A 27,187-nucleotide genomic window follows, 5' to 3' on the forward strand; every position below is an offset into this window, starting at 1 on the left:
GTTTCATTTCCGTACACAATTGTGAGCTTCATGGGTTTCCGATGCTGATTGTATGTTCGGATATTACTCGCTGTCCGATTTCTGTGACCGTTTGCCGAACTTTCCGGTCACACATTGTATTTCAGTGTTGTTATATCTATTGAACTACAACTCCCATCGACCCCAGATTGGCGAAGGCTGGCCTAGATAAACCACCTGGGTCATGAGAATCATAGAAGTGGACTTGGAAGGGACCCCAAGGGTCATCCCTAGTCCAACCCCCTACAATGCATGAACCACAACTAAAGTTCTGTAGTCTTGTAGGAGCTTATAGGCTTGGGGGGAGGGAAAGGCGGAATGCTGGAATGCGAAATATGGGAAAAAACTACATTGAGCCAAGGATTTTGGGTATAACATACAGTTAAAAGACTGGGGGAAACTGTGGAAAGAAGGATTAAAATTTACAGCATGCAATGCCTTGAAAGAAAATGTGATGAAAACGATGTACAGATGGTATATTACACCAGTGAAATTAGCTAAAATGTACAAAACAAGTAATAAATGTTGGAAATGTAAAGAAAAAGAAGGATCTTTTTATCACATGTGGTGGGAATGTAAGAAAGTGAAAAGCTTCTGGGAAATGATATATAATGAGATGAAAAAGATGTTGAAATATACATTTATAAAAAAACCAGAAGCATTTTTACTTGGCATTGTAGGGGAGGATATTAACAGACAGGATAGTAAATTGTTTTTATATGCAACAACGGCAGCAAGGGTATTATTGGCACAGAAATGGAAACAGTAAGAACTACCAGCGAAAGATGAATGGCAGACGAAATTAATGGACTATGCAGAATTAGACAAGATGACAGGAAGGATTCGAAACCTGCGGGACCAGAGAGAGGACTGGAGTAAATAGTTGAACTATTTGAAAAGCAATTGTAATAAACAAATTACGCTAGTAGGACTGCAAAAAGTTCTGTAAGGAGGAATATGCAAAATATTGCAGAGAAGATTATGAAGAGAATTATTAGTTAAGGATTATTAAAAGTAATAAGGAAATTAATGAAATGTAGATTAAGTGATAAAAACTGAATAATCTTCAGATGTGGTTGATGGAAGTCCAAAACATTGTATAAGCTAAGAAAATATGTTATATTATTGGAAATTATATCTAAAAATCAATAAAAATCTAATAAAAAATAGAGAAATATGGGGGAGGGGACCACACCCAGAAACAGAATATCCTGCAAATAGTAAGGATTTTCCTTAAAAAAAAACCTACCAGGCTTTCTGCGTTCCCCAAACGGCGGCTTCCCTGCCGCGATCCAGATCGCAGTTAATTCCTTGTAGAAGGCAGGGGGATGCTTGACTCGAATTTGTCCACAGGCTGCCTTGATTCCCCGATTGAAGAAGTCGATCTTCAGGCGCTTCCACTTTGCACGGAGCTGGCAGGTGGACCTTGAGTATCCCAGGGCATGCATGCTGTCCTGCAAGGACTTCCAGTACTTCTCGTTGGTAGCCGTGCTACTGCTCATAAACACCTTGGTGCCGGCGCTCTGAGCTATTATAGAGAGCATCTTTTGGGTCTCATCTCTGGTCCACCTACGGCAACATGCAAGAGTGAGGCACTATATACAGCAAGGCAGCAGGACAAGCTTGCCCAGCTTGTCCGGAGTTTTGGGCTGGGTTGCTATCAGTATGCCGATGACACCCAAGTCTATCTGTTGATGGATGGCCATCCTGACTCGGCCCCAGACACACTGACCAGATGTCTGGAAGCTGTGGCTGGATGGTTACGTGGAAGCAGGTTGAAGTTAAATCCTTCGAAGACAGAGGTCCTCTGGCTGGGACGGGACGATCTGGGATTGAGGGGGCAACTCCCATCTCTTGCGGGGGTGCAATTAGTGCCAGCACCGTCCGTTAAGAGTTTGGGTGTAATCTTCCATACCTCCCTCTCTATGGAGGCGCAGATTACAGCTACAACAAAGGCGGCATTTTTTCATCTCCGCCAAGCTAAGCAGTTGGCTCCTTACCTCTCTCGCCCTGACCTAGCCACTGTGATCCACGCGACAGTCACCTCCAGACTGGATTATTGTAACTCGCTCTACGTGGGGCTGCCCTTGAGACTGACCCAGAAACTCCAGCGGGTGCAGAATGCCGCGGCGAGACTCCTTATGGGGTCTTCACTGCGAGATCACATTCATCCGGTACTATACCAGCTGCACTGGTTCCCGGTGGAGTACAGGATCAGGTTTAAGGCGCTGGTTTTAACTTTTAAAGCCCTATACGGCCTAGGACCCTCGTACCTATGGGACCACCTCTCCTGGTATGCCCCACAGAGGAACCTACGGTCTGCAAATAAAAACATCCTGAAGGTCCCAGGCCAGAGAGGTTAGGCTGGCCTCAACTAGAGCCAGGGCTTTCTCGGCTGTGGCTCCAATCTGGTGGAACGCTCTGTCACAAGAGACCAGGGCCCTGCGAGACCTGACATCTTTCCGCAGGGCCTGCAAGACAGAGCTGTTCCGCCTGGCCTTTGGTTGGGGTGCAACCTGACCCCCTCCTCTGGCAACCTGCACAGAATTTTGCTTAACGGTTGCCATGAATTTGATTTTAATTAATTTTTATACTGAAATGTTTTTTAAAATGTTGGATTATTTGATTGTTTGATTATTTGATTGTTGTTAGCCGCCCTGAGCCCGGCTTCGGCTGGGGAGGGCGGGATATAAATAAAATTTATTATTATTATTATTATTATTATTATTATTATTATTATTATTAAGCTCTCTCTCTCCCTAACAAAACTAGCTGGTTTGAGGAGTCCAGTTGGCTGTTGTTGTTGTTAACTGAATTTATATACCGCCCAAAATCCAGAGGTCTCAGGGCAGTTCAGAGAACAAATTCAAAATATAAAATCACATAATATATACAGTTGTACATTGGAAGTCAAACGGAATCTGTTCCGGAAGTCTGTTTGACTTCCAAAATGTTTGAAAACCAAAGTGCGGCTTCTGATTGGCTGCAGGAAGCAAATTGTGCACAGAACAATTTATTAAGCTGTTTAATATGTACATATGGACTCTCGCGGGTGGTGCTGTGGGTTAAACCACAGAGCCTAGGACTTGCCGATCAGAAGGTCGGTGGTTCAAATCCCCATGACGGGGTGAGCTCCCATTGCTCGGTCCCTGCTCCTGCCAACCTAGCAGTTTGAAAGCCCGCCAAAGTGCAAGTAGATAAATAGCTACTGCTCCGGCAGGAAGGTAAACGGTGTTCCGTGCACTGCTCTGGTTCGCCAGAAGCGGCTTAGTCATGCTGGCCACATGACTTGGAAGCTGCATGCCGGCTCCCTCAGCCAATAAAGCGAGATGAGCGTCGCAACCCCAGAGTTGGCCACGACTGGACCTAACGGTCAGGGGTCCCTTTACCTTTATGGACTCTCCTTAAGGGCAGGGGGATGTGAACTCCTGCCCTCCCAGACTCCTCCAAGATCTTGTAGCTGAGCCAGCGTCCTTTCAGTTCAGCCACAAAAGAAGGGATTTATACAGGATATAGTTAAAGGTGTTGCTCTGTTGTGATTCTCTGCTGCAGATTAGCTTAGCCAGGTTCCTTAGATCTGAGCCTGATGCACTATACAGTTTTTCTTCAGTTACAAAAAAACCAAACAACTCCCCTCCCCCTCTGGACATTTTGCCAAATTTTTAAAAATCCGCCCAGACAGAAATTTTAATCCTGGAAAAAGAGGGAAAATGGCAACCAGATCTGAAAAAGAGGACATGTCCTGGGAAAAGAGGACATATGGCAACCCTAACTGAGAGGGTCCCTTGGAGCTCGCTGTAGACAGAAGGAGGGGACTGACACAGGGGGCGAGTGAAGGGGGAGCTACAAGCCAACTGCTTCATCTAGACCAGCAGTTCTCAACCTGGGGACCCCCATATGTTGTTGGACTACAACTCCCATCACCCCTAGGCCAGAGCTCAGGGATGATGGGAGTTGTAGTCCAACAACATCTGGGGACTCACAGGTTGAGAATCGCTGTTCTAGACAGAAGCAACCTTCAGAAGTCTCTGTGTGTTGTTTGTTCTCTAATCTGCAAATGGCCTGTTCTCTTTGTTGGCTCCCGGTTTTCCATATGGGTATCAACGTGCTGATTGACAAGCAAACCTTTTCCCACACGCAGGGCACTCTTTCCTTCCATCTCTCCGAAGGTTGCTTTGGGCTCGTAACTGCGCCGCAATTTCACATAAGTTGCCGTCTGGGCACGAAAGGGGCTCGTGACTCCTCTCACTGGCTTTACTTCCCTCCTGTTTCTTCACCCCATCCTGATTCCACGTGTCATCCTCTGTTTCGGGACACTTATTGCCTTCCCCAAACACTGGGTGTGCTTTGGTTTCGTTGTCTGTCTCCCAGACATCCCCTCCTGAAATAAAAGAGAACACGTGAAGATTATGTCAGTTTGTATTTCTCGGTGCAGAAAGTAGTGATCTGATGTGTAGAGATCTTTTCTATTCTAATTCATACAAGGGGGTTCTGGAAGCTTCTCTGTGTGAAAGAAACTTCATGATGTTTGGGTTGTTCCTCCTGAGAAGCTGAGTACAGCTGGCTTAAACTGGGTCTGTTATCTCTTTCAGTCATGGTCATGCCATAGCTGTCAACTTTTCCCTTTTCTTGCGAGGAATCCTATTCGGAATAAGGGAATGTCCCTTTAGAAAAGGGAAACGTTGACAGCTATGGATCATGCTGGCTTTAAAAGTAGGGCCAGAAGGAGCCTGGGTTGTACACTTTCTCTTTCTCTCTCTCTTCCTTCTGGTGTGGAACACGAAGTATGCTTAGTGTTAAGGTTTAGTTATTGTAAGTTTAAGTCTGGTGCAAGTGGGTTTCTTCTTGTAGACAGTGCCGATCCTGAATGTATTGGATTTGTGACCATTATGCTTGTTTTGCCTTCAGTAGCAGTAAAGCTCTGCTGGATGAAATATAATTGGTCTATTTTTGGGGAATCCTGCAAGTTTTTACTCTGCTAACTGTACATTGGAATCTGCTTTGGATCAATATTGAGTAGAATTTCAATGATAGATTATAATAGAGATAACAACAGAGACTCCATCTCCTCAGAGTATTGCGGAAGAACAGTGTCAATCAACATCTGATGATCTCCTTCTACTGGTCAACAATAGAAAGTGTCCTTTCATACTGCAACACGGTGTGGTACACTGGTTTGACATCAACTGATAGGAAATGCCTACAGAGGGTGGTGAATACAGCACGAGATATTATGGGCTGTCCCGTGAATCCGCTGGATGAAATAGCGGAAGAACGTTGCCTCAGGAGAGTGAGGAAAATTCTCAGGGATGATTCACACCCTGGCCGGCACTTTCTTGATCTCCTGCCCTCAGGCAGAAGATATAGAAGCATGACTAGTCGCACCAACAGTGTAAAGAACAGCTTCTATCTGTGGGCTGTTAGGCTGCTGAATGAAAAGAGAACAACAGGGCAACGGACTTTGGGGTTTGGTGGGTGTGCGTCAGTAAACGAGGGGAATTAAGACTAAGAGAGCTGAGTGGGGGGTGCTCGTGTAATCTCCCTGTATACATGTTGTACAAGTGACAATAAAGTATTTCAATTTCAATATAGAACCATAGAATTGTGGAGATGGCAAGGACCCTGAGGGTTTTCTAGTTAAACACGCTGCCAACCTTTTCTACTGCATATTATTACATAATCCATATTTTACACTTCTCCATATTGTCCATGATATTTGCTACATTACAAGTGTTATCAAAACCCTGCTTATGTTTTCATCTGCTTACAGTGGTCCCCTGAATAAATTATAAATTTCCCCCTTTCTTTATTTTGTTCCTGAGCTTTCCTGTCAGTTTTGCCGTTTCGACATTCTATTCGGCCTGTAGATTCTTAAATAAAACAAACAAGTATTTTGGGACACAAGTACCCAAAGGAGCGACTCTCTGGGTATCACTGATCTCAGAGCCTACAGTTGGTAAGGGAGGTCTTGCTGGTGGCGCTGCTTCTGCCTGCTGCCCGGCTGGCGCTGCCCAGTGACAGGGCCTTCTGAACGGCGGCTCTCCATTTGTGGAATTGCTTTCATTGTCCGTCTCCCACACATCCACCACTGAAATTGAGAGAGAATCCAGCATGAGTGAAACGTCAAATCAGTGAACAAGCCAAATCAACCGTTTACAGATTCCAGCAGAGAACAGAAAGGTAAGATACTGGGATGAGGAATATGGATGAGATAAAGGTTTGTTTGGGTTAGACGACTGCATTACACCTTGGTTGTCGAAGGTTTCGGAAGTCAAACGGTCTTCCGGAACGGATTACGTTCAACAACCGAGGTTCCGCTGTAATTAGAATTATTAACTAGAATGTTGCGAACGCATAAAGACGTGGTGAATGTTGCACTGGAGGAAATTGTTGGGATACTGCCAGGGAGACAAAGTCCATCTTAGCCCCCAAGCCGGCTGCCGGACGATCCATCGATCTCCCGTAGACACGCAGTATCAGCAATTAGCGACACGAAGCCTCAAGAATAGATTGCCACATTCTTAGGCTGGTGCACATTCTATCAGCAGAATTCACACAGCAAAAGATGCACAGCAGGAGAGCATTTTTCCAAGTTTATTCAGCGTTGATCAGAACAAAGAAAAACATGACCGCCTGCATCGGTATGCTTAGGCAACAAGAAGGAAACGAAAGCAACTGAAAACATAAACATCCTGTGAACAGGAAATACGCAGACTCTGTGACTCACAAAGCCTGCTCCCTTTTAAGATGGAACGGAAATATCCTAACAGAAATATGATTTAAAATTAACATTAATGATTTATATGGATGGATAAAAGAAGATTACTTGATTAACTGGGAAGATAGATAAAAGTCTAAGCAGGAATCAAAGAAGCACAGTCGATGGAAATAGAACGTTTAGAAATAAAAAGTATTTCATTATGAGCAGCAAAGGGGGTGGGATGGAAAAGAAGCACCTTGAAAGGGGGGTGGATAGCCAACGTTTAAATTTGTGTTAAATTTGAATTAATTTGTTAAAAATATGGAAAATTAAAACAAAATAATTGGCAAAAATGGGTGGGAACCCTGCAAATCAGGTTCCCCCCTTTTAAAAACTTACCAGGCTTTTTCCGTTCCCCAAAAGGGGGCTTCCCAGCTGCAAGCCAGATGGAAGTCACTTCTTTATAGAAGGGAGGGGGGTGCCTCACCCGGACGTCCCCGTCAGCCGCCTTTAAGCCCTGGTTGAAGAAGTCGATCTTCAGGCGCTTCCATTTGGCACGCAGCTGGCAGGTGGACCGGACGTATCCCTCAGCGAGCATATCGATCTGCAAGGCTCTCCAGTATCTTTCGTTGGTAGCTGAGCTGCTGCTCATGAACACCTTTATGCCGGGGCTGTGTGCTATTATGCAGAGCATTTTCTGGGTCTCCTCTCTCGTCCACCTACGGCAACCGGCAGGAGTGAGAAACTGTGGTTGTTATGCAATAAACAAACGCAATAAACCCCCTTGCAAAGACTAGCTAGTTTGTGGCACCTGCTCAGTTCACCTTTGTGCAGGTAGCAAAGACAACCTTGCCAACAAAGGTCCGTATAGTTAAAGCTATGGTTTTCCGAGTAGTGATGTATGGAAGTGAGAGCTGGACCATAAAGAAGGCTGATCGCCGAAGAATTGATGCTTTTGAATTATGGTGCTGGAGGAGACTCTTGAGAGTCCCATGGACTGCAAGAAGATCAAACCTCTCCATTCTGAAGGAAATCAGCCCTGAGTGCTCACTGGAAGAACAGATCGTGAAGCTGAGGCTCCAATACTTTGGCCACCTCATGAGAAGAGAAGACTCCCTGGAAAAGACCCTGATGTTGGGAAAGATGGAGGGTGCAAGGAGAAGGGGATGGCAGAGGACGAGATGGTGGGACAGTGTTCTCGAAGAGACCAACATGAGTTTGACCAAACTGCGGGAGGCAGTGGAAGACAGGAGTGCCTGGCGTGCTCTGGTCCAGGGGGTCACGAAGAGTCGGACACGACTAAACAACAACAACAACAACACGGCTGAGTCACAAGGGCTGAAAAGAGTTTGTGTATGAATTCAACAGTGCTTGGTTTATTTTTTGGTCACTCTTTTGTTATCATTGTTAAGATTGTTTTATAGGTTATGAATGCTGTAGTGCTTTGTGAATCCCATGATATAAATTTTGTTGTAATTGTGCTGCTTTGCTGGTTTTTTAAGTTGTTTTGCTAATAGTGTTTTATAGACCGTATTTTTTTTACTGATGATTTGTTAACTACTCTGTATGGTTTATGAGATGTTCTGTTATTGCTATATATTGTTTGCAATACATTGTTTCCCTGTATAGGGAAGTTTTTAATGTTTGAAGGAGCATCTTCACCCCCATTGTTCAGCCCGAACTCTGAGGTCCAGCTCTGAGGGCCTTCTGGCGGTTCCCTCACTGTGAGATGTGAGGTCACAGGGAACCAGGCAGAGGGCCTTCTCGGTAGTGGTGCCCGCCCTGTGGAATGCCCTCCCATCAGACGTCAAGGAAATAAACAACTATATGACTTTTAGAAGACATCTGAAGACAGCCCTGTTTAGGGAAGCTTTTAATGTTTGATGTTTTATCGTGTTTTCAATATTCTGTTGGGAGCTGCCCAGAGTTGCTGGGGAAACCCAGTCAGATGAGCGGCGTTGTTGATGATGGTGATGATGAAGTCTTACTGTGTCTTGCTGGGGCAACCCAGTAAGATAGGCGGGGTATAAATAATAAAATTATGATGATGATGGAATAGGACATCTCTATTTTCATTGGAGAAATGTTGGAGAGTAGGGTACATTGCTATGAGACAGTTCAGAAGGCCATGAATACATTAATTGTAGTAGTAGTAATAATAATAATAATAATAATAATAATAATTTATTATTTGTACCCCGCCCATCTGGCTGGGTTTCCCCAGCCACTCTGGGCGGCTTCCAACAAAGATGAAAGATACACTAAAATGTCACATATTAAAAACTTCCCTGAACAGGGCTGCCTTCAGATGTCTTCTGAATGTCAGGTAGATGTTTATCGCTTTGACATCTGATGGGAGGGCGTTCCACAGGGCGGGCGCCACTACCGAGAAGGCCCTCTGCCTGGTTCCCTGTAACTTGGCCTCTCGCAGTGAGGGAACCGCCAGAAGGCCCTCGGAGCTGGACCTCAGTGTCCGGGCAGAACGATGGGGGAGGAGACGCTCCTTCAGATATACTGGACCGAGGCCGTTTAGGGCTTTAAAGGTCAGCACCAACACTAATAATAATAATAATGCATATATTATGGAAGATGTGCATGACCTTGTGCATATTTATCTGTATGATACATGCTTTTGCCTATACTCCCAATATGATGTGTGTGTTTTAAGGGGGGGAGGTTGTATTAAAAAAACCCAACCACAGATTGACTTATACAGTGGTACCTCTGGTTGTGAACAGGATCCGTTCTGGATCCCCATTCGCAACATGAAGCGCCGTATCTGCACAGGTGCGTGGCGCGAAGCGCAATTTACCGCTTCTGCGCATGAGCGAGCGGAGAAACCCGGAAGTAACCCTTTCCAGTGCTTCCGAGTCACTGCAGGACGCAACCTGAAAAAACGTAACATGAAGCAAAAGTAACATGAGGTATGATAGAAACCACCGTTACCTTCAGCAACTCCACCTGAGAGGAGATAAAGCTTGATTCACAAATCTACCGTACATAAAATAACCACTGGAAACGGGTCCCTTGAGCATCGCTAGAAGGAAAACCTCACCTGAGCCTGCTCCCACACTCCAGACATGGTATCTCTCCTATTCGGCTTTTTGTGTAGCCGTTGAGCGTTGAATTACGGGCGAATCTTTTCCCACAGGCGGGGCACTCTTTCTTCCTCTGCCTCCTACGAGTTTTGGGGTGGACCGGAACTTCATAGCAGTCGCTATCCAAGAGAGCAGCGGGTTTCGTCTTCTTCTCCTTGTTTTTATTTCCTTCCTGCTCCTTCGCTGCCCCTTGAGGCCCAACATCGGTCTCTGGGCCATTCTTGCTTTCCTTGGACGCTGGAGGAGCTTTGCTTTCGCTGTCCGTCTCCCAAACATCCCCAGCTGAAAGACAAAGAGAGAAACTGGACATGAGTGCAAAGGAGGAAACAAAACGAAGTGCGGACAATTCCATAATGTAAAGACTAACAATGAAAATGGCTCTGACTGGACATGCTTTCCAAGTCTTGCTGGGGCCACCAATCCTGCCACAAATTAGATCCTGCTGGTGGATTTGCAGTTAATAGAAAATTAGTTGGGAAAACGGTTCAGCCAGGACAGTTGCTTGCTAGGAGAGCTGCGCCTGACAATAAATGGAAGCCGAAGGAAGTGCTAATATTTGTAATGCCAACCAATGGGTCTTTCCCCTGGCCTTGATCCAGCCCCCAGCACAGCTGATTGGCTCTTTTGTCTGTCCTTTATTCTCTCCCAGGCCAATGGGAGATGATGGGGGCTGTGATATGACCACAAAGGCTGGGGGAATGTTCAACTCACATATTTATCTATTCCATGTATCTATCTGAAAGATCTCAAATCGGTTTACACTAGATAATTAAGTGTGTAAATATGTTTGTGTGTGACTTTATTTACAGTACAGTGGAACCTCAGTCATCGAACGCTTCAGAAATCGAACTTTTTGGCTTTTGAACACCGACAACCCGGAAGTGAATGCTTCCGTTTTCGAACGCACCTCAGAAGTCGAATGGCTTCCGAGGTGTGTTTCTCCATTGCAACTGCCAACTGGCAATTGTGCCTCGGTTGTCAAATGTTTCAGAAGTTGAACAGTCATCCGGATCGGATTATGTTCAACAACAGAGATTCCACTGTATAAAATTAAAATATACATACACACAAAGCACTAGATGCGGGCTGCTCCCGCCTCTTGCAGACCCTGCTAAAAGCAACGCAAAAAAAGTCTTTCAAATGCTGCACCTATAAAACTCAAGGCTTTTAGAAACCATGGCTTGAAAAGGCAGGCTTTGCTCTGAAATCCCTCAGTTATCAGATGGATTTCCCCAGGCCTATATCTATCTGAGGGTGTCCCGTCATTTCTGGCTGATGTACAGACTCAGAAATATCTACAGACCTACCTGTCAAGGTCTCCTGGCCACACAGGTCTTCTTTTTCTTCAAGCAAGGAGACGAGATCAGATTTGGGCACCAGAGGCCCTTCTTTGAGGGACAATGAAGAAATATTAAGTTCTTACTTATGGTACTCGTGGCTGCAAAATTATTCAGAAACAATAGAAAGCAAATAAATAGTAAAAGGAAGGTGAGGTGGGAGTGTTGCTTGTTGGATCGGCATCTTAGCTTGCCCCTTGCTGTGTATCTAAGCCTCTTGCCTTGCTTTTGCCCTGATTTAGGCATTAAACTGAGCTGGGAGTTCAAGCTCTCCGTCTGGCAGTGCGGGGCAGGACCCCAGGAGGACACGTCAGCTCTGTTCCCATCACAGTTTTCTTTCTCCTTAGCAGAGAGAAGAGCGGACTTCCTCTTTGGACCAGCCCGCCACCTCCAAAGTGTGGGAATGTTGAGGAAGGTAGGAGAGGATTTATTGATTACCGTATTTTTCGTCCCATCGGACGCTCCGTCCCATAGGACGCACCTAGTTTTTTGGGGGGGAAATAAAGGAAAAAAATTTCCCTTTATTTCCCCCCCAAAAGCAGGTTGGGGAAACCGAGCCAGGTCGAGGAACAGCGGGATGGCGGCGCGGCGCCTCCCTGCTGTCCCCCGAGCTTGTGGGGCTGGCCGATGTCTGCCCGGCGTGCGGGGCGCTCTGCTTCAGCGGGCCCCGCCTGCCAGGCGGCAGGCTGCTATCCGCAGCGTGGGGAGCCCTGCGGGGAACTCCTGCAGGGCTCCAACACGCTGCGGATGTCTGCCCGGCGCGAGGGGCGCTCTGCTTCAGGGCATCGCTCGCGCCGGGCGGCAGGCTGCTATCCGCAGCCTAGACATCCCTGCGGGACCTCCCGCAGGGCTGCCTAGGCTGCGGATGTGTTCCTGAAGCGCCTGGCGCTCTGCCTTCAGCGCGCCCGGCGCTCCGGGAAACAGGCTACTATCCGCAGCCTAGACAGCCTTGCGGGAACTTCCGCAGGGCTGCCTAGGCTGCAGATGTCTTCCTGAAGCCTGGAGAGCGTGAGGGGTCGCTCTCCAAGCTTCAGCGAAAGCCTGCATTTGCCCCATAGGACGCACCCAGATTTCCCCTTCATTTTTGGAGGGGAAAAAGTGCGTCCTATAGGGCGAAAAATACGGTAAATAAATCCCTAAGGGCCCTAAGGAAGTCAGACTATCCTCCACCAAGGCCAGGGCCTTTTCTGTGATGGCTCCGACCTGGTGGAATGCTCTGTCCCATGAAACCAGGGCCCTTCAGGATTTAACCTCCTTCCATCGGGCCTGTAAGGCAGAGCTATTCCGCCTGGCCTTTAATTTGAATTCAGCCTGATCTTTTATTTCCCTTCCCTTCTCTTCCTTCCCCCTCCGCTTTTATGAAGATCACCCGCTCTGAGACCCCACAGCTATTTCTCCCCTGGCCTCCTCGCTGGCCCAAGTAGGACCAATTCAGCCAGCTAGCCCTGGGAGTTATCTAATGCTTATTTCCCCTAAATTGATTTTTGATTTTTAAATTTTATTGTTATTCATGTTTTTATACTGTATTTTATGCTGCTTTTATAATTAAGTGTTTTAAATTTGTTGTTAGCCACCCCGAGCTCAGTTTCTGAACCAGGAAGGGCGGGGTATAAATAAAAATTTATTATTATTATTATTATTATTATTATTATTATTATTAATAATAATAATAATATAATCCATCCTCACTCACACTAGTGAGCAAGCAGCAGAGCACATTCCCTTGCAGATTGCTGGAAGCAAGCTGATAGATTCGTTAGAATCATTTAAGTTAAGCAATCCAATCTGGATTGTTCCTATTAAGTTTCCCCTTTTTTATTTCCCTCTTAAAATAACAACAACATGACAGTCTTGTTTAAAAGCAGGAGTAAAGTTTACAGTCGTACCTTGGAAGTCAAACAGCCTAGTTCTCAAACATTTTGGCTCCCGAACGATCGAAACCTGGAAGTGACTGTTCCGCTTTTCTAATGTTCTTTAGGAAGCCGGATGTCTGACAGGGCTTCCACTGCTTTTGATTGGCTGCAGGAGCTTCCTGTAGCCAATCCAAAGCCGTGGTTTCTGAACGTTTTGGAAGTCGAAGGACTTCCGGAATGGTTTCCGTTCGACTTCCAAGGTAATAATAATAATAATAATAAATTTTATTTATATCCCGCCCTCCCCAGCCGAAGCCGGGCTCAGGGCGGCTAACAACAATAAAACAATACGAAAGTACAACACAAACAACACTCTAAAAATCATTCATTATAAAATTAATTATAATATAATTATAATTTTATAACGACCATACTTACATTCAGTTCACAGTAGTATTCGGAAGACAGGCTTTATCTTGTGGTTACAGTTACATTTGTAGAGAAAAGAAGTCTCTGAGCTAGGCTTCAGACTTTCTACCGTCTGGCTTCCATCCTTTGTAAGGATGAGCCGTGTGCTGCTGGCTAAGAGCCAGCAGAGAGGAAGATGGCAAAAGAACCAAAGATGGCTGGCCCTTTTATAGGGTCTGGTAGGGTCACGCCCATCTACCTGTTCACACACAGGGGGAGGATGCTCAGAGCAGGTATGACAGGAAGTCCTCCCTGTCTGGAGCAACATTCCCCTGCGTGTCCACTCTAGGCAACAGGGAATGTTGTGTTTGACTGCTTCAGTGATGATACATGCCACACAAAGGAGACCCAGGAAGCATGGTCTGGTTTCTCAACTGACTCCTCATCACAACTTTAAAAAGCCATTGACTTATTGGCCAGGCCAGAAGGAATCACCTCAGGAACGAAGCTGGACCAGGCTATAGATCTGTCTAGTCCAGTATCCTGTTCTCACTGGGGCCAACGAGATGCCTCATCAGGAAGCCCACAAGCAAGACCCGAGGCCTAAGCTTAGTCAGAATGGACCACTGCCTGCATCCTTCCTCCCTGGAAACATCTTAACCAGTAAGCAATGAAGAAGAAGAAGAGTTTGGATTTGATATCCCGCTTTATCACTACCCAAAGGATTCTCAAAGTGGCTAACAGTCTCCGTTTCCCTTCCTCCCCCACAACAAACACTCTGTGAGGTGAGTGGGGCTGAGAGACTTCAGAGAAGTGTGACTGGCCCAAGGTCACCCAGCAGCTGCATGTGGAGGAGCGGAGATGCGAATCCGGTTCACCAGATTACGAGACTACCGCTCTTAACCACTACACCACACTGGCTCTCTGTGATGAGAATCACAGGTGGTCTATCCAAAAAGGGGAAATGGGGTCCTTACCCAGAGAGGACACATTCTGGTAGTTCTCCAGCATGACTTCCTTGTACAGAGCTCTTTGGCCTGGATTCAGCAGAGCCCACTCCTCCTCCGTGAAAATGACAGCCACCTCCTCAAAGGACACCAGACCCTAAAAGAAGAAGAAAGAATTACTGCAATATATACCATTATTCCAGGTTGTTTTTTGCTTTTTCTATGTTTTTAACGTCTGGAGTTTTATGGCATTTCTATATAGCGCTGGAAGTTGCCCAGAGTGGCTGGGGAACCCGGTCAGATGGGCGGAACAACAACAACAAGAACTCACCAAAGCAATAGCAGAAAAGCAAAAGAACAAAACAAAACAAAAGAACAGCTTGCTGGATAATAATAATAATAATAATAATAATAATACAAAATTTTATTTATACCCCGACCTCCCCAGCCAAGACCGGGCTCAGGGCGGCTAACACCAAATATAAAAACAATTGATTGAAGTACAGCTTAAAAAAACAAGATTAAAATTCAACATTAAAACATTAAAATGCAGCCTCATTTCAGTGGAAACTCAAATCAAAAACTTTTTGGGGGATAAAAACGTCAAGTCTTCACCAAGGTCAACTATCCAGACTGGTCCTACATGGGCCAGAAAAAAGCCAGGGAAGTCCCCAAATAGGAGTTCCAAGACAGAAGGAGAAAGGAAAAAGGAAGAGGGGGAGGGAATCAAGTTGATTCCAAGCCAAAGGCCAGGCAGAACAACTCTGTCTTACAGGCCCTGTGGAAAGAAATCAGATCCTGCAGGACCCTGGTCTCATGAGACAGAGCGTTCCACCAGGCCGGAGCCAGTGCTGAAAAGGCGTGGATGAGGCTAATCTGACCTCCTATGGGCCCGGGCTCAGGGCAGCTAACACCAGTAAAATTAGAGTAAAAACATAATACGGAAAAAAACCCCAATTTAAAGTAGAGGTTAAAATGCAATTTAAAATGCAGCCTCATTTTAAAAAGTAGCTCACAGATCAAAACCATAAGGGGAGGGAAACGTAAGGGTCAGACTGAGTCCAAACCAAAGGCCAGGCGGAACAACTCTGTCTTGCAGGCCCTGTGGAAAGATGTCAAGTCCCGCAGGGCCCTAGTCTCTTGTGACAGAGCGTTCCACCAAGTTGGGGCCAGTACTGAAAAGGCCCTGGCCCTGTTGTTGTTTAGTCGTTTAGTCGTGTCCGACTCTTCGTGACCCCATGGACCAGAGAACGCCAGGCACCTCTGTCCTCCACTGCCTCCCGCAGTTTGGTCAAACTCATGCTGGTAACCTCGAAAACAGTATCCAACCATCTCGTCCTCTGTCGTCCCCTTCTCCTTGTGCCCTCCATCTTTCCCAACATCAGGGTCTTCTCCAGGGAGTCTTCTCTTCTCATGAGGTGGCCAAAGTACTGGAGCCTCAGCTTCACAATCTGTCCTTCCAGTGAGCACTCAGGGCTGATTTCCTTCAGAATGGATGCGTTTGATCTTCTTGCAGTCCATGGGACTCTCAAGAGTCTCCTCCAGCACCATAATTCAAAAGCATCAATTCTTCGGCGATCGATCAGCCTTCTTTATGGGCCCTGGCCCTAGTTGAGACCAATCTAACCACCTTGCGACTTGGGACCTCCAAAATGTGGTCATTTGTGGACCTTAAGGTCCTCCGCGGGGCATACCAGGAGAGGCGGTTCTTACGGTCCTTTTTTATTTCAAAGCCATAGAACCCAGCCTCTTGGATAATGGCGTTGTCCCGAGTGGATCACCACAGCCCGACTCTCCCACTTCCTCACTTGCCATCACCTCTTCTACGGGGGGCGCTAAGTACCCTCTGTCTTTGAGCTCTTTGCTCTCCTACTTTTAAGGCTCGCCGGGTTCTGGGAGATGGTGGGTCTGGAATGCTTTCTAGTGACAACTGGTCAGCCTGCTGCTGCTCTGCCTCTCTCATCATTTCCCAACTTTCCCCCTCATCTGCCTCTAAGCTGTGACCTCCCTCAAACCTCTGTTGTAAATCTATGCTGTCTTCCTCTTCCTCCGCCCCGTGAGAGTTCCCAACAGAAGCAAAACACTGTTACAAAGAACGCCACATAGTGAGGAGTTGCGCTCAAATTCTCTTGCTGGTTTCCCACAATGCATCTGGTTGGCCACTGTGAGAACAAGACGCTGGGCAAGATGGGCCAATGATCTTACATCCTTCTTAACCCCCAAAGGATCAGTGGAAGCCCAATGTTAGAAACTCAGATATGTAAGCTATTCGCCAAATTGAGCCTTAAACCTCAGTTATGGAATGCCTAGTCGCAAGAAGTTTTGTAAGGTGGATTATTTGAAATATTACAAGAAAGACTATGAAAAGAATTATGACTTAAGGATAATTAAATGTAATAGGAAATTAAGAAATGCAGAATAAATGATAAAGAAGGAGAAATCATCAGAGGCACTGACGGAAGTCAAAAATATTGTATAAGATGTGAAGATATGTTGTATGACTGTTGGAACTGATGTGTTAAAAAATCAATAAAAATGTATATAGATATAAAAAAGGAATGTCTAGTCGCAAGCTGTTGGTTTTTTTGCAAGGTTTTTTTTCTAAAGCAATTTTACTCATGCGTTGCATGGGCTGCCATTTTGACTCTTGGCGCCACCCAGGTGACTTGTGCTGCAACGCACGGGGCTGCAGTTTTACTCTTGAGTCTCGCATCTCGGCACACATCTCAAACCGACCATGCCAAGTCGCAAAACCCTGAAATTCACAGCGCTGCAGGAAGTCCCATTGCCTTGAAGCAGGCGGGACTCAACCGGGGGAGGCTCCTCCCACTGGAGGAGGGAAGGAACCTATTTGCATAGCCCCGCCTCTGAGGCAAGTGGGAGGAGCAACTCTCTCGGGATGACCACCTCCACTCAACGTGGACCCTTCCCCTACCTGCGCTGGGTGCGAAGCAGCTCTTTCCACTACGCCACAGGGAGGAAAGGATCCGGAACGAGTCAGTGACGTTTGCCCCCTGCCTGTCAGGGTGACAAGAAGAAAAGGACACCAGCGGAGATATTTTCAGTGTTGCTTGCTTGAGAAGCCCTGTTTGCTGCAGGACACAATTTAAGGCGCGACTCCCCTGAGGAGAGGCTGCGGAATTTGGTTTGATTTATATATTTGCTGAGATAAATATTTATACAGTGGTACCTCGGGTTACAGACGCTTCAGGTTACAGACTCTGCTAACCCAGAAATAGTACCTCGGGTTAAGAACTTTGCTTCAGGATGAGAACAGAAATCGCGTGGCAGCAGAGGGAGGCCCCATTAGCTAAAGTGGTGCCTCAGGTTAAGAACAGTTTCAGGTTAAGAACGGACCTCCGGAACGAATTAAGTTCTTAACCTGAGGTATGACGCTATTCATTTCAAAAATATCAGACTGGTTTACAACATTTATACATAAATGAAAATTAGACATCCTGTTTTCACGGTGGCCCACCAGACGCCTGTGGGAGATGGGCAAGCCGGGTTCTGCCCCAGTTCTCTCCATGCCATGTTTCATCTTATAATCTTAAAAGGTAAAGGGACCCCTGACCATTAGGTCCAGTCGTGGACGATTCTGGGGTTGCGGCGCTCATCTCGCTTTATTGGCCAAGGGAGCCGGCGTACAGCTTCTGTCTGCAGTGTCCTTTTGAGGGTGAGGTTACGGGGAACCAGGCAGAGGGCCTTCTTGGTAGCGGCACCCATCCTGTAGAACACCCTCCCATCAGATGTCAAGGAAGTAAACAACTATCTGACTTTTAGAAGACACCTGAAGGCAGCCCTATTTAGGGAAGTTTTTAATGTTTGATGTTTTATTATTATTATCAATACTCTGTTGGGAGCTGCCCAGAGTGGCTGGGGAAACCCAGTCAGATGGGCAAGGTATAAACAATAAACAATTGTTGTTGTTGTTGTGCCCAGGAAGTCACTTCAGTGCTGCTATCTCGACTTCAAACCCCCTCCCACCTCTGAGACACACTCCATTGTTTTTCGAGACAATTGGATGCCAACAATGGTTGTCGCATATCCATTTTTTTCAGCGTTTCAACTGAAGGGCTAACTTTTATTAAGATGAACCGCTAACAACTTGGGATCTACATAATTGCACAGCCACCTGCTTCTTTCGTCATATAACATTTTATCCAAGCTGCCTCTGATCTTTCACATATAAAACATACACACAAACCCCAAGCAGGACATTATACCGGAAGGACATATTATTATTATTATTATTATTATTATTATTATTATTATTAAGGGGAGGTGGCCAGAACTGCACACTGCATTCCAAATGTGGCCGCACCTTGGATCTGACTAACGGCAGTGTGATTTTCAGTTCCTTGCCTAATGAACCCCTAGAATGAGCTTGGCCCCTCTCCGTTGCACGTCAAGAGAACCAGACGCGAACAGAGTCCCAGAGCAAGTTAAAAGCCCCTACCTGCAGATCCGTCCCGGACAAATTGCTGCTCTACTTCTTTCAACCAGGAGATGAGGTTTGGCCGCGGAATCTGAGGTCCTTCTTTAAAAGACAAAAATAAACCATGCTGTTTTTGCGGATTCTCTGGGATACCCACCCCCCACCCCCAGAGAAATAAGAGCATGAGAATAGGCTGCTGGATCAGGCCCATCTAGTCCAGCATCCCGTTCTCACATGTTTTTAATATTCTGTTGGGAGATGCCCAGGGTGGCTGGGAAATGCCAGCAAGATGGGCAGGGTATAAATTATTATTATTATTATTATTATTATTATTCCCCAATGGGAAGCCCTTAAGCAAGATGTGAGCACAACTGCATTCACCTCTCCTGCAGCTTCGAGCAACTGGGATTCAGAAGCACCGCTTCCGTGGAGGCTAGTATTGATTTTTAATATTAATACTTTATTGGGGAAAAAATCAATTATAAAGTCCAACGGGGGGGGGGGGAGCGGGGGATGGGACGGGACAAAAATGTGTATAATATATATACAAAAATGCAATACAGTCGTACCTCGGAAGTTGAACAGAATCCGTTCCGGAAGTCTGTTCGACTCCTGAAACGTTCAGAAACCAAAGCACAGCTTCTGGTTGGCTGCAGGAAGCTTCTGCAACCAATCAAAATCCACGGAAGCCCCATTGGATGTTCGGCTCCCAAAAGAACGTTTGAAAACCGGAACACTCACTCCCGGTTTTCAATTGTTCGGGAGCCGGAACATTTGACTCCCAAGGTGTTCGGGACCCGAGGTACAACTATACTCCCATACATTCTTATATAGACTGATATAGTGTTATTATCCTAATACATAAAAGTAAAGGGACCCCTGACCGTTAGGTCCAGTCGTGACCGACTCTGGGGTTGCAGCGCTCATCTTGCTTTAATGGCCGAGGGAGCCGGCGTACAGCTTCCGGGTCATGTGGCCAGCATGACTAAGCCGCTTCTGGTGAACCAGAGCAGCACACGGAAATGCTGTTTACCTTCCTGTTGGAGCGGTACCTATTTATCTACTTGCACTTTGACGTGCTTTCGAACTGCTAGGTTGGCAGGAGCAGGGACCGAGCAACGGGAGCTCACCCCGTCGCGGAGATTCAAACCACTGACCTTCTGATCAGCAAGTCCTAGGCTCTGTGGTTTAACCCACAGTGCCACCCGCGTCCCTATCCTAATACATACATAGATTTTAATAGCCTTACATTCTGCATAAACCCATTCCATCTGTTCTCACCTTTATCCAAACCAAGTCTGTAAGCAGTCATGTGTTCATAAGTTGCACGTGTTGTCACATTGTCGATTAATTGATCAAAGGGTATCATATCTTTATTCTTCCAGTTCATCAGTATCAGACTGGAGTCTAGCATTGTTGGCTAAGCAGCCATTGAGAGCCTTCCCTCTCCCCCGTGAATTTCTCTCTTCCTCTTTTAAGTTCCGCAGTTTAACTATGCAATGTGTGAAGAAATGCTTTCCTTTTTCCCCCTTTCACTGCTCCTCAGCCTAACCTAGCAGGGTTGCTTGGGAGATTAAAACAGGAGGGAGAGAATAATGCACATTTCCTCGGGTGGGGTGTGTGTGGAGGTTTGCTAGAAATGCAAGATAAAAACAGGAATTCTCTAAATCAGGGTACCTGAACATGGGTGCTGTATGGATGTTTTGGACTACAGTTCCCATCAGCCTGGCCCAAGACAGCCTGGCTGGTGATCAGGAATGATGGGAGTTTTCCCAATGTCTTAACAAATGAAACTGATTTGTAAAAATGTTACATGGGGGAAAAAAATATACGAGAGAGAGACATTGCACACACTTTTGTAAATCAAGAAGATCTTTAATACATAAATATAAATAAAAAAGAAACAGGGAAAATAACAGACTTTGGCAAGTTTGGCAATAGGAGTCTATTGAAGCAGCTCCTGTACACTGGAACTCCCTGCCCCTTGATTATTAGGCAGGAATCATTACGGTATTTTTCTGCTGAAAACTTTTCTTTTGGCAGACCCAGACAGATGATTCGGATGCATCTGTTCCTAAATTTGTATTAGATGTTTCACTGTGTTGTATTTACAGTGGTACCTCGGGTTACAGACGCTTCAGGTTACAGACTCCGCTATCCCAGAAATATTACCTCGGGTTAAGAACTTTGCTTCAGGATGAGAACAGAAATCGTGCTCCGGCGGCATGGCAGCAGCAAGAGGCCCCATTAGCTAAAGTGGTGCTTCAGGTTAAGAACAGTTTCAGGTTAAGGACGGACCTCCGGAACGAATTAAGCACTTAACCCGAGGTACCACTGTAGATGTTTTAATATGTTTTAATATGTTTTCAATAGCTTTTAGAAGTAGCTTTCAGGTGTTTAAAATATGCTTTTATTTCATGTATGTGTGTGTATGTAAGTGTAATTCATAGAATCATAGAATCATAGAGTTGGAAGAGACCACAAGGGCCATCGAGTCCAACCCCCTGCCAAGCAGGAAACACCATCAGAGCACTCCTGACATATGGTTGTCAAGCCTCTGCTTAAAGACCTCCAAAGAAGGAGACTCCACCACACTCCTTGGCAGCAAATTCCACCGTCAAACAGCTCTTACTGTCAGGAAGTTCTTCCTAATGTTTAGGTGGAATCTTCTTTCTTGTAGTTTGGATCCATTGCTCCGTGTCCGCTTCTCTGGAGCAGCAGAAAACAACCTTTCTCCCTCCTCTATGTGACATCCTTTTATATATTTGAATATGGCTATCATATCACCCCTTAACCTCCTCTTCTCCAGGCTAAACATGCCCAGCTCCCTTAGCCATTCCTCATAAGGCATCGTTTCCAGGCCTTTGACCATTTTGGTTGCCCTCCTCTGGACACGTTCCAGTTTGTCAGTGTCCTTCTTGAACTGTGGTGCCCAGAACTGGACACAGTACTCCAGGTGAGGTCTGACCAGAGCAGAATACAGTGGCACTATTACTTCCCTTGATCTAGATGCTATACTCCTATTGATGCAGCCCAGAATTGCATTGGCTTTTTTAGCTGCCACGTCACACTGTTGGCACATGTCAAGTTTGTGGTCAACCAAGACTCCTAGATCCTTTTCACATGTAGTGCTCTCAAGCCAGGTGTCACCCATCTTGTATTTGTGCCTCTCATTTTTTTTGCCCAAGTGCAATACTTTACATTTCTCCCTGTTAAAATTCATCTTGTTTGTTTTGGCCCAGTTCTCTAATCTGTCAAGGTCGTTTTGAAGTGTTTTAATTACAGAACTGTTTGCTGTCTTGGGCTCCTTTTGGGAAGCAGGGTGGGATATGAATTTAATAAATATATATATATATAATATCCAAAAGAAAAAAGGAATGATGGGAGTTGTAGTCCATAACATCCAACATGGAGGAAGTCTGTTTTGATCTATCGGCAAAACAAAAAATTTTTTTCATTCCAGTAGCACCTTAAAGACCAACTAATTTAGTTCTTGGTATGAGCTTTCGTGTGCATGCACACTTCTTCAGATACCATTTTTCACCTTCTCACCCCTTGCTTTTTCCTGTAAGACCTATTGCAGTCGTTAAGAGTCGTCAACAGGCTCATCACAGCTATCTGCCAATCACCCATTCCCACCACCCTTCTGAGTAATACCCCTCCCCACCTTCTCACTATATAGAAGGATCTGACAACTTCTGTTTCAGTGTATCTGAAGAAGTGTGCATGCACACGAAAGCTCATACCAAGAACTAACTTAGTTGGTTTTTAAGGTGCTACTGGAAGGAAAAAAAATTTTTGTTTTGACTATGGCAGACCAACACGGCTACCTTTCTGTAACTTGATCTATCGGAAGAGGGGAAAAGGGGATTCTTACCTAGAGACTCCACATCCCCATCATTCTTCAGCATGACTCCCCTGAACAGAGAGTTCTTTGGCCTGGACTCAACAGAGCCCACTCTGCTTCTTTTTCCTCCTCCTTGGTGAATTGAACAGCCACCTCCTTTAAGGAAACAGGAAGCTGAAAGAAAAAAAGCACGCAGTTCTCATGAGACGCAGAACAGGCAGGCAGACGTGTTCGTATCACAGAACTGCAGAGCTGGAAGAGACACACAATGGGTTACCTAGTCCAACCCCTGTTTTGCAGGAATCGCGGCAAAATAATTTAGCAGCTTACAAAAAGAATAAAACAACTGTTACCGTGAAAGACAACGATCTAAAACGTTCAGGAAGTAACGATTAAAATCAACGATAAGCTGGAAGCAGGTTGAAAAACAGACATCCATGCTCTGCAGGCTCTGAAAAGGCTCGCATAAATGAAAATGTTTTCAGCAGGTGACAAAAAAAGTACAGTGAAGGCTCCAGCCTGGTGTCAAGAGGCAGGTAGTTCCGAAGTTCGGGTGCTGCTAAAAACATTCTTCCATCCAGTGATTTTAGGGATGCCAGGAAGAGTATTCGTCACCTGCATATCTTTGCATTCTGAAAAAGTGCTCCCTGGTGTTGCATCTAAACCTTACATTGGTTTAATATTAAACCCATGTTTTCATACAGCCATTCCACCATTTTCCTGGGCTAGTTTATGTAAACTTTAAAAAAAAAACAACTAATAAAGAAGCAGTAGTATAATCTGGCTTGCATTCAACTAAATTTTGCATCCCCTGAATGGATTAATCATGACCAACTTCAACCCCTTAGTGGGTCTACACCGAGTAAACATTAGCTGAATCTGAACAAAAAGTTTACACCTGGTGTTGGAAAAGGGTGGGCACATATATTTTTAAAGGTAACTGCAAGGGACGCGGGTGGCACTGTGGGTGAAACCACAGAGCATAGGACTTGCCGATCAGAAGGTTGGCGGTTCGAATCCCTGCGACGGGGTGAGCTCCCGTTGCTCGGTCCCTGCTCCTGCCAACCTAGCAGTTCGGAAGCACGTCAAAGTGCAAGTAGATAAATAGGTACCGCTCTGGCGGGAAGGTAAACAGTGTTTTCGTGCACTGCTCTGATTCGCCAGAAGCGGCTTAGTCATGCTGGCCCCATGACCTGGAAGCTGTACGCCGGCTCCCTTGGCCAATAAAGTGAGATGAGCGCCGCAACCCCAGAGTCGGCCACGACTGGTCCTAATGATCAGGGGTCCCTTTACCTTTACTATTTATTTACAGATTTATAATCTGCAGTTTCATAAAAATATATCAAGGTGGTGGAGGAACATGGCAAGAGTTTGCAGGATGAGGTCAATGGCCCATTTAGTCCAGCATCCTGTTCTCACAGTGGCTGCCTGTGGGAGAACCACGGACAGGATCTGAGCATAAGAGCCCACTCCGCTCCTGTGGCTTCAGACAACTGGTACTCAGATGTATTGCTGCCTCTGGCCATAAAGGAAGATAACAGCAATCCTGGCCGCTAGCCACTGATAGCCCTCTCGTCGTCCATAAATTTGTCTCATCCTCTTTTAAAGCCGAGAAGGACTTTTGTGTGTTTTTTTCTGCCTCCCGATTCCACGAGTTCTTCCATTAGGAGAGACAGAGGAAAAGCCTTCCTCTGCCCCACTTTCTCCATGCCCTGTTTGGTTTCATAAGCTTCCTGCCGCCTCTTACTTGCCTTTTTCTCTGAACGGAAACGTCCCAATTACGCCACAACCTTCCTGCGCAGAGGACCGTATTCATTCATCCCTGCGAGTCGTGTGTCTGCTGAACTGCAGAGCCTAGCAAAAGCCAAGCGGGGAGGACATGCCAAACAGCCCCTGCGATTGCCAAGAGCTGGAACAGGCAGGCCTGGGGATGTAAACCCTGGAGAGGCGCTGCCAGCCAGTGTGTGCAGCACTGGGCTAGACAGACGAATTGCCTGATTCAATATAAGGCGGAGCAGTTGCATGAAGTCCCGCTGTCAATCCCAGGCATCTCCAGGGAGAGAGACCCCCCTGCCTTCCTGCCTGCCACCCGGGGAGGAGCGCTGCCGGCCTGTGCAGACAGTATTGGGCTAGGTGGACCCAAGGCTCCGACTCGGTATAGAAGCAGCTTTGCGGTGCAATCCTGCTTCTGGTCTGGAGTGGGAGGAATATCCTGAGTGGGGGAGGGGGAAAGAGGGGTGGGGGCTCCTTTGCTCTGCAGCGAGGAGCAAAGAAAGACCCACCCCCCCAAAAATATGGGTGCTCGGTAGGAATTTCCAATTCCGGCCACCCCCCCCTCCCCGCCCTTGTACCGGAAATCATTCGCCTTCCTTCCCTAGCCTTTGTCCTCCATTCCTCGGCTCCCCCCCTTTCCCCAAGCCCCCTTTCTTTGTCCTGGGGGGCTTCCCCTGCCCCCCAAATGCCCTTTGCACTCACCGGGCGCTCTCGGGGAATGGGGCGGGGCTAGCGCAGCCACGCGTGGGAAAATCCGACGCTCCTTTCCCACGCGGGGGCCGGGCCGGAAGCGAAAGTGTTTTTTCCAAGGCGTACGCGCCCCCCACCGCTGCTCGCCCCGGCTGCTGCCTGTCTAGGAAGCCCGCCTTTCTCCCTTTAACCCTGAGATGCTAAGCGAGGGTGTTTATATATAGCTTAGCATCTCAGGCTTATATATATACTGTATATATTCTTTAAAAAGGCAGAGCTCAATTCCCCATAACTTGCATTTCTAGAGGGGTATTCCTGGAGGAGAAAAATGCACTTTCCCTCCCACTCCTCACTCCGCAGCACACAGTTAAAACTTCTTCATGCCGCACAGCGGGGGTCCTTTTACCTTTTTTTACCTTCAACTGTGGAACTCACTGCCACAGGAAGCAGCTTGGATAGCTTTGAAAAGAGGGTCCGACAGATCCATGGGGGAGAGGGCTACCGGTGGCTGCTAGCTGAAATGGATCAACATAGAAGGAAGCAGCTATGGTTTTGAATGTCGGGCGGCGCGGGCGCACAAGACACTCTTCTGGGGTTTCCACCAACTGGCCTTAGAAAGCATTGCAACTCCCCTGGATCCCTTTTTATAAAAATTGGTGCTCTAGTTATCTCCCGCTTGGACTACTGCAATGTGCTTTACGTGGGACTACCTTTGAAGGTGACTAGGAACTACAATTAATCCAGAATGCGGCAGCCAGACTGGTGACTGGGAGTGGCCGCCGAGACCACATAACACCAGTCTTGAGAGATCTGCATTGGCTCCCAGTACGCTTCCAAGCACAATTCAAGGTGTTGGTGCTGACCTTTAAAGCCCTAAACGGCCTCGGTCCTGTATACCTGAAGGAGCGTCTCCACCCCCATCGTTCAGCCCGGACACTGAGGTGCAGCGCCGAGGGCCTTCTGGCGGTTTCCTCATTGCGAGAAGTGAGGTTACAGGGAACCAGACAGAGGGTCTTCTCGGTAGTGGCGCTCGCCCTGTGGAACGCCCTCCCTTCAGATGTCAAAGAGATAAACAACTACCTGACATTCAGAAGACATCTTAAGGCAACCCTGTTCAGGGAAGTTTTTAAAGTGTGACATTTTAGTGTATTTTTGGTCTCTGTGGAAGCTGCCCAGAGTGGCTGGGGAAACCTAGCCAGATGGGCTGGGTACAAACAATAAATTATTATTATTATTATTACTACTACTACTACTACTACATTGACTACTTTCCAGTCCATGGATGTGGAGGCTAGACCGGAGGGACAAGATGCATATTAAGAACTGCAATTCCGCACAACGACCCTGTGAGGTGTATTACCATGGGTAGGCAAACTAAGGCCCGGGGACTGGATCCAGCCCAATTGCCTTCTAAATCTGGCCTGCGGACAATCCAGGAATCAGCATGTTTTCACATGAGTAGAATGTGCCTTTTTATTTAAAATGCATCTCTGGGTTATTTGTGGGGCCTGCCTGGTGTTTTTACGTGAGTAGAATGTGTAGTTTTGTTTTAAATGCATCTCTGAGTTATTTGTGGGGTTTAGGAATTCGTTCATTTCCCCCCTCCAAGATATAGTCCGGCCCCCCACAAGGTCTGAGGGATAGTGGACCGGCCCCTTGCTGAAAAAGTTTGCTGACCCCTGGATTAGGCAGAGAGTGACAGGCCCAGAATCACCAAATGAGCTTCATGGCTGAGTGGAGATTTGAACCCTGTTCTCCCAGGTCTTAGACCATCAGGCTAACCACTGCACCACACTGCCTCTTTCTAGCTGAGTTCCTGTTACTGAACTTTGTAGAGAGAATTGACCCCCTTCACTTTCTCTTCTGATACAGACATGGGGGGAGGGCGAGCAAGGGGGCAGCTTCCCCCCCCTCAAATCCAAGTAAATAAATAAAAATACTTAAGTAGAAATTGTAAAAAGTTTTTGACAGGTTTTTCTGAGCACGGGGTGAAAAGAAAGTAATTTAGAACAGCTGTTGTTGTGACATTTCATTCTGAATCTGCTAGAGTAGACAGAGCCAGGATCCATCTTACGTTT

General features: G+C 46.4%; 1 protein-coding gene across 1 annotated transcript in view; it reads right to left on the bottom strand.

Moving 5' to 3' along the window:
- Nucleotides 1-25,271, bottom strand: part of LOC128409323 (uncharacterized) — a 41,290-nt gene extending 16,019 nt beyond the window's left edge. Inside the window, exons 1-11 of the mRNA XM_053379669.1 lie at nucleotides 25,122-25,271; nucleotides 22,677-22,820; nucleotides 18,821-18,901; nucleotides 17,297-17,379; nucleotides 14,392-14,518; nucleotides 11,124-11,204; nucleotides 9,774-10,098; nucleotides 7,118-7,437; nucleotides 5,927-6,106; nucleotides 4,144-4,399; nucleotides 1,268-1,587 (exon numbers count right to left, since the gene is read on the bottom strand). Coding sequence (XP_053235644.1) covers nucleotides 1,268-1,587; nucleotides 4,144-4,399; nucleotides 5,927-6,106; nucleotides 7,118-7,437; nucleotides 9,774-10,098; nucleotides 11,124-11,204; nucleotides 14,392-14,518; nucleotides 17,297-17,379; nucleotides 18,821-18,901; nucleotides 22,677-22,710 — 1,807 coding nt within the window. The 5' untranslated portion in view covers nucleotides 22,711-22,820; nucleotides 25,122-25,271. The remainder of the gene's footprint in view (nucleotides 1-1,267; nucleotides 1,588-4,143; nucleotides 4,400-5,926; nucleotides 6,107-7,117; nucleotides 7,438-9,773; nucleotides 10,099-11,123; nucleotides 11,205-14,391; nucleotides 14,519-17,296; nucleotides 17,380-18,820; nucleotides 18,902-22,676; nucleotides 22,821-25,121) is intronic.
- Nucleotides 25,272-27,187: the final 1,916 nt, after the last annotated feature.

Source organism: Podarcis raffonei, chromosome 2 (genome assembly GCF_027172205.1).
Source record: "Podarcis raffonei isolate rPodRaf1 chromosome 2, rPodRaf1.pri, whole genome shotgun sequence".
NCBI classification, from domain to species: Eukaryota; Metazoa; Chordata; class Lepidosauria; order Squamata; family Lacertidae; genus Podarcis; species Podarcis raffonei.